Source organism: Vitis riparia, chromosome 3 (assembly GCF_004353265.1).
Source record: "Vitis riparia cultivar Riparia Gloire de Montpellier isolate 1030 chromosome 3, EGFV_Vit.rip_1.0, whole genome shotgun sequence".
Lineage (NCBI taxonomy): Eukaryota > Viridiplantae > Streptophyta > Magnoliopsida > Vitales > Vitaceae > Vitis > Vitis riparia.
This window is the reverse complement of record NC_048433.1, coordinates 17,596,886-17,606,834: the sequence shown is the minus strand read 5'-3', so window position 1 is coordinate 17,606,834 and position 9,949 is coordinate 17,596,886. Positions and strand designations below refer to the sequence as shown.

At 30.9% G+C, this 9,949-nt stretch overlaps 1 protein-coding gene across 2 annotated transcripts; it reads right to left on the bottom strand.

The window, feature by feature from the left end:
* Positions 1-294: 294 nt before the first annotated feature.
* Positions 295-7,974, bottom strand: LOC117909056 (probable UDP-arabinose 4-epimerase 2). 2 transcript variants are annotated; one of them, XM_034822963.1, is made up of 11 exons: positions 7,869-7,974; positions 6,432-6,556; positions 6,046-6,170; positions 5,078-5,191; positions 4,863-4,970; positions 4,669-4,760; positions 3,664-3,805; positions 2,866-2,960; positions 2,252-2,381; positions 2,024-2,168; positions 295-889 (listed from the first exon to the last, which is right to left on the bottom strand). In XM_034822963.1, the coding sequence occupies exons 2-11, from the start codon at positions 6,490-6,492 to the stop codon at positions 648-650; spliced, it is 1,254 nt and encodes a 417-aa protein (XP_034678854.1). In that variant the 5' UTR covers positions 6,493-6,556; positions 7,869-7,974; the 3' UTR covers positions 295-647. The 2 variants fall into 2 exon arrangements, with proteins under 2 accessions (XP_034678854.1, XP_034678859.1); XM_034822968.1 differs by lacking the exon at positions 7,869-7,974 and adding an exon at positions 7,792-7,852.
* Positions 7,975-9,949: the final 1,975 nt, after the last annotated feature.

The window sequence follows — 9,949 nt, the reverse complement described above, 5'->3', positions numbered from 1 at the left end:
CTAAATTTGCATGAAGTATGAGGTGTTTTCAGGTGTTTTTTGGTCTGGTGCTTTAAGAAATAATTGGAGACAGAGTGAATAGGTCAAGGTCTAGAATTTTCGGATTGTGAATTAGTCCATAACAACACATTTATGGAGACTAGGCGGAGAAAACTGTTTTTCATATTTGAGTCGATATTTAAATCATGTATCTCCGTCACTTGTAGTGATTTATCATTCGATGAATGACTGAAAAACGATCCATTGTTGATATTAATCCGATTAGAATGTTTAAATTTAGATATTTGTACCCTGTTGAATGAAGTAACCATGGCATATATGTTTGGAATAGCTTCATCTCATGCAAGCACAAATGCTTAGAAAAAGTCCAAGTCCGGGATGGCAGGTCAACTTTCCCAGAAGCCAAACAAGCCACAGCTCAAAGTAAGTCAATCTTAAGGAAGCTAAACGTTGAAGATACAACAAAGGGGTAGAACTGAAATGTTACACCCAAACAGACATGGAACTTTTCTCTGTTTTTGCATACCTAACAAAATGTTGCAACTGGATTCATTCCCTACAAGAACTAGCAGACTTTCAGAACCCTCTTCCAAGCCGGAAAAGTATGCACGCCCGGCCCGGTGTCTGCTACATCAGGCTCTATATCATCAAGAATGCAGAGACATTCGGGTACCATAGCCATTTCTGTGAGATTTTTGCCACCTCCACGCAGTCTGCAAGCTCCTTTGGAGATCAGTGTATTGGGCTGTCCAGTTGAGCTCCCGGAGAATCTTGGAAGGATCACTGTACACTTCTGCATAGTCACCGGGTCGCCGGTCAAGGTATTCGACCTTTATGTCCACCCCTGTTGCCTTCTTGCATGCTTCGACGAACTCCTTCACTGATCTACCTGTCATTAAGAACCAAACAATTTTGAGGAAAAAACCAAAAGGACTTGCACGGTCATGTTTTCAAAATGCAGTCTTTGACAATAGTTCTTAATCGGTTTCGGGAACAAAATTATGTTTGAAAACTTAAATACGAAACATAGTTTCATCACTTCTTCTCCATGGTGGTACAGTAAACTTCATTATAATACAAAAATTTCTAAAGAAATCTCTATATTTTCAATTATTGCTCGAGATGTTAAAGAAAAAACAATTGAAAATACATTAAGATTATGTTTGGTTTTCAAAACAATTGAGGGAAAGTGCATAGGAAAGAGGAAAAGCATAAGAACATGAGAAAAAAAAATATATTTAAATTTCATAAATTATTTTTAAATATTATTTCAAACTCTTTTAATTTGTTTTTTATCTTCTATGTAAAAATTAAATAATTTTAAAATACATAAATTTGTAACTAATTTTAATTATATTTGATTTTCTTTATTTTTTTCATAGTGAAGTCAAACAAGAGAAAGAATCGATTTGACAATTGTTTTCGAGAATAGTTTTCTATTGTTCATAACAAAAAAAAAAAAAAAAACCACAAAAACATGTTTGATAACCAAAAACTGTTTTATGTTTTTTATTCTTAAGAATAGAAAATATGATGTTTTTAAATATCTTTTAGTTGTTTTCTACTTTTTTTCACTTTATCTTCATGGTTGTTTTAAAAAACAATTATATAATCATATAAAATGATTAAAAAATAAAACATTAGACATAAGAATTATTTTTAAAACATATTTAAAACTATTAAAAACAGGTTAAAATTATTTTAGGTTTCCAAATAAACTTTTGTTTTATAAAACATTAGAAAACAGTTTTAAAAAACTGCTCTCAAAAATTGTTTTTCAGAACTATTTCGAAAATAGTTACCAAATATACCTTAATTTTTTTTAACATTTTTTTTCTTTTCCTAACATTTTATAGGAATCAAACATATCCATAACATTTTTTTCTTCTTTTCTTAGTATTCTTTGGGAACTTAGTATAACCTACATTTGTTCTGAAAAATAATTTGTTTCCATCAAAAGTTTGAATAGTTTTCTTGAACAGATTAGTAACTTTCAAATTAAGAAAACAGCAGTATTCATCACCTTTTCCTGTTCCAACATTGTAGATGCCAACTTTCTTAGGTTTTGCATGGGCAAGAGCTTTTACATGAGCATCAACCAAGTCAGTGACATCGATATAGTCCCGGACACAAGTGCCATCTGCTGTTTTGTAGTCTGTTCCTTTAACCTACAAAACAACAACACACAAATAGGAAAGCTAAGCTTCATCACCAGGGAAAACAAATGGAAAGAAACAAATCAAAAGAGTACCTTTAGCCCAGGAATAATCCCAAGAGCTGCATCAAAACAAGCACCAGATATACGGCCATGCTCACGCAGTTCAGGCCGTGGAGCTTCTCCTAGTCTGCCCTCTGGATCCGATCCAATCACATTGAAATATCTGAAATTTTAGATCCACAACACAACTCTGTAACATTTATAAGCCTCATGTTTCAGGGAAGCTGGAATTTGGGAATGAAGTTCCTCAGTTTTTGACGAAAAAACCACTCTTTCCATCAAAAATCTCAACTGGGATAAATGAAATTGAAGATACCTAACAAGACTCACTACCTAATGATCGATGAGGGGTTATGAGGATCCAGTTTTGAGAAAGAAATCAAATAGAAATGTCAAATTGTCATGAAGGGCTTTTCTTTCACAAAAGTGTGGTGCTAAAGAACATTGGTCTCTTTTTCACAAAATGTCAAATTGTTTTCAAAGCATTCTCCGTGTTTTAATTGTTGCTCAGATCGCTCAATAAAAGATAATAGCAAACATTTCAAATTTGTTCAAAAAAAAAAATCTATTTTTCAACCAAAAAAAAATAAAAATCAATAAACTATTTTTTATTAAAAGTTCGTCAAACACATTTTCTAAGCACCAACCTCAAGACCATAACAGCCATGTCGGAATTCTTTGAGAAGTCGATGATCATATCTTCTGCCATCTTCTTAGCTTTTCCATACGGGTTGATTGGGACCTACATTTATACATAGTAGAAAAGAAAAAGATAAATTAAAATGTATGTTATTGAGCTCGGGAATTATGATAAAAACTTGCTCTATCATAAGCCAGATACTTCAGAGATCATTCTTAAAACATGTTTCAAGTACAGAAGTTGAGTATTGTCCCTTAATTTGTGAATTAGGCAAAGATCCATTAGTATACAATAGCAAGCAGAACATAAATTTTATCATAAATGTGAAATACTTATCAAATAAAAAATTGAGAGCGATTAAAAAGATGCAGGGTTTTTTATCAGCTTGGCTAGTCAAGCATGGTCTAGTTTATAGATCTTTGGGCTTCAATCATCAAGGAAGAGAGACTTTATGAATAAAGCCCAAGGATCGGCACTACACTCCCAATGTGTCTATGATGTCGCACCAGGAGAACTGTTAGCTAATGTGTCTCCTTCCTTTGAGAATAAAGCATGTGTTTATGTCTTTGAACTGTTCATGTAATTCCCCCCTGCCCCCTGCCCCCCGACCCCCACCCAAAAAATAAAAAATAAAAATAAAAATCATTCCTAAAACATTATTTTGCACATTATGGAACTCATGTTTATGTAATATCAACATGTATCAAAGATGTTAAGTTCAAACCAATGGTACGAGAATTCCTTGATTTTCCTTCAGTTATCTATTTGTGAATAAACAACAAAATATAGTATTTTCAACTCTCACTTGAGGGGTTGCTTCAGTAATCGGCATCCTTTTGGGCTCACCGTATGTTGCACAAGTACTGGAATAGATCAATGTCTTTACACCATGTTCTGCCATTGCCTTTAATACCATCAATGTATTGGAAGTAATGTTATGATAGTACCTTCAACATGAAAAATATTTAATATTAATGCAAAACCACAACACTACAAAAGATATAATTGAGGATATACTCTAAAATTCATAAATCTAAAAAGAAAACTTTGGGAAAAATTTACATGATTTGATATGCGCAGATAATGTTGAATCCATAGCCTGTAACCCATAGTTATTAAAGGCATGCTTATGGTGCACCAAAGCCCAAGGTGCAACTACTCCTTAACTATAGCACCTCAGTTGCTAATGCCCATGCCTTGTTCAGGAGGCATGCCTCTTCTTTTCTCTTTTTCTTCTTTAAAACTTCTATTCTTGATATTTTTGTCAGATGATTCTTTTAAATGCTTGCAATATTGAATTTTTTTTTTCTTGATTAAATTTTAGATCGTATATTATAAAGTGATATGCACCCTGAGTTGACTTTCATTTCATTGAAGCATGTGCCTTGTGCCTTTAAACCTATGCTATAACTGCATACATAGTGCAGTGGATGCCAGGAATTTATTAATACAGCATGGCTTAGACGAGTCCCTCTCCAAACAGAGTTTAAGACTGACATTAAACTAATGAAACATATGTTAAAATTACATTTTCTTAGGTGGTACCACAAAATAATATACTAAGCATTACAACAATAAGTTCATGAAAATATAAATTTCAGTTGGAAGATGCAGCTCGGATGGAAAACACAAATTGTTTTCAAATCTAGCTACCAATCTTCCAAAATTATGTGATTTTGTTTTGCTTTCCTTAATAATTTTCCCTTTTAAGGTTATGACATCGAGTTTGATAAACAAAGAAAACAAGACCTTCCCATTTCCATATGGCTATAAATTAACAACTTGAAGCTAGTTTATGAAGAAAGAATACCTAAGAGGATCCATTGTACTCTCACCAACATAAGCAACAGCTGCAAAATGCATCACAGCATCAAACTCGTTTTCAGAAAATATTTTGTTAACCTGAAGTACAAATTAAGGAAATAATTTTAACATGTACGAGTCTTATTATATGTGTATGTGTATGTGTATGTGTGTATGTTATGGTTGATGTGATTAGGATACAGCTTTTGCATCCCCAAGGTCAGCATAAATGAACTGTAGTTGTGCAGGGTCCGGAAATAGCTGTTGGAGAACCTTTACAGCACCTAGGTTTCCTCGAGAAAGATTGTCCTGCCACGAATGTTGAGAAAATTATTTGAGACTAATGATCAATTTTGAGATTGGACTAAAGAACAGAAGAAAAACTTCCAAAATTTTCTAAAATGGGAGATATATACCACTATAGTTACACGGTGTGAATCCTTCAAAAGCCGAAGGGCAGCATGAGAACCTATGTAGCCAGCACCTCCAGTTACTAAGACGTGTGTTACGCCGGGCTGACGGTGGGAGAACTGGGAATAAAAGAAAGTGAAATATTAGCTTAAAAATGATGCCATTAAACCTATACTGCAAAAATATCAATGTTGTGATTTGCAGGCAGCACTAGAATGAGACGGATCTGGCCGAAACAAGAATATGTTGTAGTTTCCTGATTAATTTAGATGGAATTTTGATTGTTGACAACCGATAAAAATGAATGTAGAATGCAGAAACAGGGCATTTAGAATTGATTGATGAAAAAGAATGAAAATAATTGTTGCAGAGTAAAGGAGGCTGTATTGGCAGAAAACATTATAAAAATTTGAAAGAAACTATTTCAGCATGGTGAACAGACTCATTTCAAATTCTACGAAAAGATTCGGGATCATTGAAAATTTATTGGAAAAGAAAATGGAATTATTCCATTTTTAATGCAAAGTCCTAATTATGCTGCAAGGGGAACAGAAAACTTGAATAAGAAATAATGGAAAGCTGAGAGAACATATATGCTATCAAGTTATGTGTTGAAATCTAGTCCTTCCCGAAATGTTTCACCAAAAAGAATGTAATTTTTCTTTGCAATATGTTATACATGGTTTTCCAAAATTAAGAAAATTTAACAAAGTTGTAACCTGATTGGAAGAAAAAGATAAAGATCTAGATTATTCTTTTGGCTTAAGAGTGCAGGATCCTCAAGAATTCAAGAGCTTAAAACATTTTTATGAACCTCTTCTTGAATTATAAAAAAGAATATATGCTAGTAGATGAATTTATAACCGAATATAGCACTATAGTAACACATGACATGTTTAATTAGTACAGATCATGCTGAATAACTAGGCATTGATGATGTCAAACTAGTTTACATAATGAATCAGAAAAATACCGGGCTGGGGCTGCTAAAGTTTGGTGACCGCTTGAGAATGATAATACAGAGAGTAATGAGGGAAATAGCCATAAGAACTTTTCCCGTAACATTGCTCTTACGTCTTGAGTCAGCAAGATCCATGGCTGCGAGTTTAGAGACAAATACCATAACAAACTTCATAAAGAGATGTTAAAAAATCTAAGTTTTTTGTGTACAAGACAATATATAATCTATTAATTAATGGTAATTAAACCATACTTGTTTTGGTTCAAAGGAAAGCATAAGAAAAGAGAGAAGAGTTCCATTCTTCCTACATCAAAGTGAATGTGTTTCTTCCTATGAATCCACCTTGAAACTACAAAATTTCTGTGTTAAATCATAAGCTCCATGAAAAGAAGGCCCACCTTCAAGTGAGAAAGATCGGTTTGGTTTTGAATGAGCTCGGTTCCTACTGTAATTTAGCATGTGAAATGTCTCCTACACCATAAAATAAATAAAACCCCCCTATCCTTTGTGCAATAGGTAAAACCTGCATTGACAAAACAAACCAAAGATCAGCTGCAGATAAATATCTAAAAGCCATTAAAGTCGAATCCCCCTGTTCTATTCTTTAGTCCAGAGAGGAAGTAAAGAAGTGATTGGTACAGAAATATTTAGACAATTTTCCTTTTTCAACTCAAAAGTTTCCCTCCTCACATGTTTCCCATTTCTCTCAATTCAAACACATATCAAGGAGAAGATCAAAATGGGTGAAAAAGATGAACGTAATAAAAAAAGTTCATAATTGGTCTCTATGGAATATAGAATTTTTGGCATTACACAGCTCACAGGCCAGAAATTTCAATTTCCATTAGAGGAAGAGACCCATTATACAAGACTGATATTAAACAAGAAAGGCAACAATAATCCGGAAATTTTCAAGTTTTTCAGAATCCAGATGACAGCTTAAGAAAATTCAAATTTCAACATTGGAGAAAAGCCTCATTCTACAAAATCACAAATTTTATTATAAGATTGTGCCCGATGATAAATATACTTAATTAGAAATTTAGAGGAACAACCAACAAAAATTTCAACCTTAACACTTCATAAGAGTTGGAGAGAGTTAGAAACCAAAAAGTCAACAGGCTTTTCAATATTTAAAGAACCCAAGCAGGCTTAATTTTGCTGGCTTGAATTGGTAAACAGGAGCAGAACCTTGATCAGATAAAAAAAACAAATTTTAAGTACCTAACGAGAAATAGAGGAACCACCAACAAAAATCACAAACTTGAAACTTCACAAGAGTTAGAAAGGGTTATGAACAGGGAAGAAAACAGACTTTTTTCGGGATTTAAAGAACCCGAAACAGAGAATTAAATTTGCAGGCTTGAATTGATGGAGGGGACCTGAAGCAACATCAGCGTTCAAAGTTCTAAGGCACCATTAATAGAAGGAACAGAGAAACAAAGAGAACCCAATTTATAACCCAATTTAAAGAAGAAATGAATGCTAAAATTTAAAGTTTTCTGCATTGCAATCAGAGAATATTGGCCCACATGAGTATGAAAACAATGATGAAATCCACAAATTAAGAGAGAACAAATCATAATTCTCACAACAAATATAAAATTAACAATCAACATACAAAAAAAACCCAATAATCCAAAGTCCCCAAGTTCATATTGCCACAAACTAAGAAACACCTCGATAACAAAAAGAGGCCAAGTCTCATATCAACAGATACAAAAAGAAACCTTCATGAAATTTTCCGGAGAGACTCACATGCAAAAGCAAAACCCAGAAAGGATATGATCAAAAGTGAAGAGAAATATAGGAATTAAGGGAAGAGAGAAACGAACCATGACAGAGAGAGGTGGAGAGAGAGAGATAATTGAATGAGTAAACGAACGAAGAAAAGTCCACAGAAGAAACTTGAATGTTAAAAGACTGAGAAGACAGAAAGTTTTAAATATAAGAATTGAATATGAGGCATTTACAAGGCAGAAACATCTGAGATAAACAACCAATGGGAGAGAGATGGACCAAGTCCAAGTCTTCTGGGAGCTTTTGTATTGAGAGGGAAAGGTCAGGCTTTTTCCTAAAAAACTATCTGTTCTGTTTTTTTTTTTTTTTTTTTTAAATTTGTTTAATTTCAGAATTTAACTTTTATATTTTTAATGATAAAATGTAAATTAATTTCAAAATTTATGTAATCGTACAAAAATAAAATGTTTTAACAACAACAAAAAAGTTATAATTTTAAATTCTTATAAGTTATAATTGTATGATAAAGTCACAATTTTTGTAAGGTTGTAATTTCTACCTTGAATCAACCCAATTAGAATATAATCCCATGTTAAATTAAATTAATGCCAATTTGAATTAAATTTTCATTGCATTTGGGTTTGGGGTTGAGGCAACTTGAGCTTAACCCAATTTTGATTGTAAATTTATATAAAATTTAAATTATATATTAATTTTATTTTATTTATTCTTTTTTTTATTATGATATTTTTAAATATTTTGAAACTTTTAATTTTTTAATGAAAAAATATAAAATAATTCTAAAATTATGTTCTTGTAAAATAAGTTTCTTTTTAATAAGTACATATATTTTGTAACAGAGTGATAAATTTTTTATAGCATTTTGAGCAATATTTTTACACAGGTTTTATAATTTGCCTTTTTTACTGTAAGTTTTATTATTTTAAATAATATTAAATGAGTAAAAATTTTGGGAAGGGAGGTGATTTTTTTCTTTTTTAATGTTTACCTAGAAAAAAAAAATTAAATCACTTGAAATCTTCCTAAATTTGCTAACTTTTTCATTTTTTTTTCAAATAAAAATTTTATTAAATCACAAGAAATCTTATTTGATTTTTTTTCCTTGATGCATAATTAAATGAATCCTATAACTCTATCTAATATAGAGCATTTCAATAAAAACAGACCACATAAAAGGATTTTATTGGAAGAGCTCCCTTATTATCTTTCCTCAAATACTTTTAAAAGTTTTTAATTTGGTAAAAAAAAACTTCAATGTTACCAAATCCTTAAATAAAGATTGACACATCCAATCCAATTAATAAAAATCCACAACAAGTCTCTTATTTTGTGATTTATTAAAGTAATTTTTATTTTTGGATTCTTATTTTTCTTTCTTTTTGTTTTTTATTTTTTATTTTTTATTTTATAAAAGAATGCATTAGATGATGCTACATTGCCGAGATGATTGACTATGTATTACAATCAATGATGAAAATATCGTAAATTGACTATGTATTACAATCAATGATAAAAATATCGGTAATTACGGATATATTAGTATTTTAATTTTATAGATATATCAGAAATATCGATGGAGCGAAAATTATTCAAAATTCATAAGAATGCTTGGAAAAACTCCAAAAAATAGTAAAATAAGCAAGAATACACATTTTAAAGTTATTTTATAGGTGTAATTGACGTAGATATGATCAAGAAGAAAGACATCGGTAGGCAAAGATATATTGGTAGATTCGATACTTAGATTTTAAGAATAATAAATATGAATTTTGGAAGTGTATAAAGTTAGAATTGAGTTAAGAAATATTTGATTTTATTAAATAAAAACAATCTATACATAAATATAATACATATGACATTGCAATAGTCTTTAATATTAAAATGAAGATCGATGTGGTTCCATCTTATTGTTAGATGAAGGGAGCTCATGTTGTTGAAGACAATATTTATTTTAAATTTTTTAAAATATTTTTATTAAAACATGTTTTATTACATTTTAAATGAAAAATTAAATTAATTTATATAAAATATTTTATTTGAGATTTAATTTCTAAAATTTTATTAAAAATGTAACAACTTTTTCTATTAACATTAATTTATTTAAATAATTAAAATTATAATAATTTATCTTATCAAATTAATTTTAATTTATAAA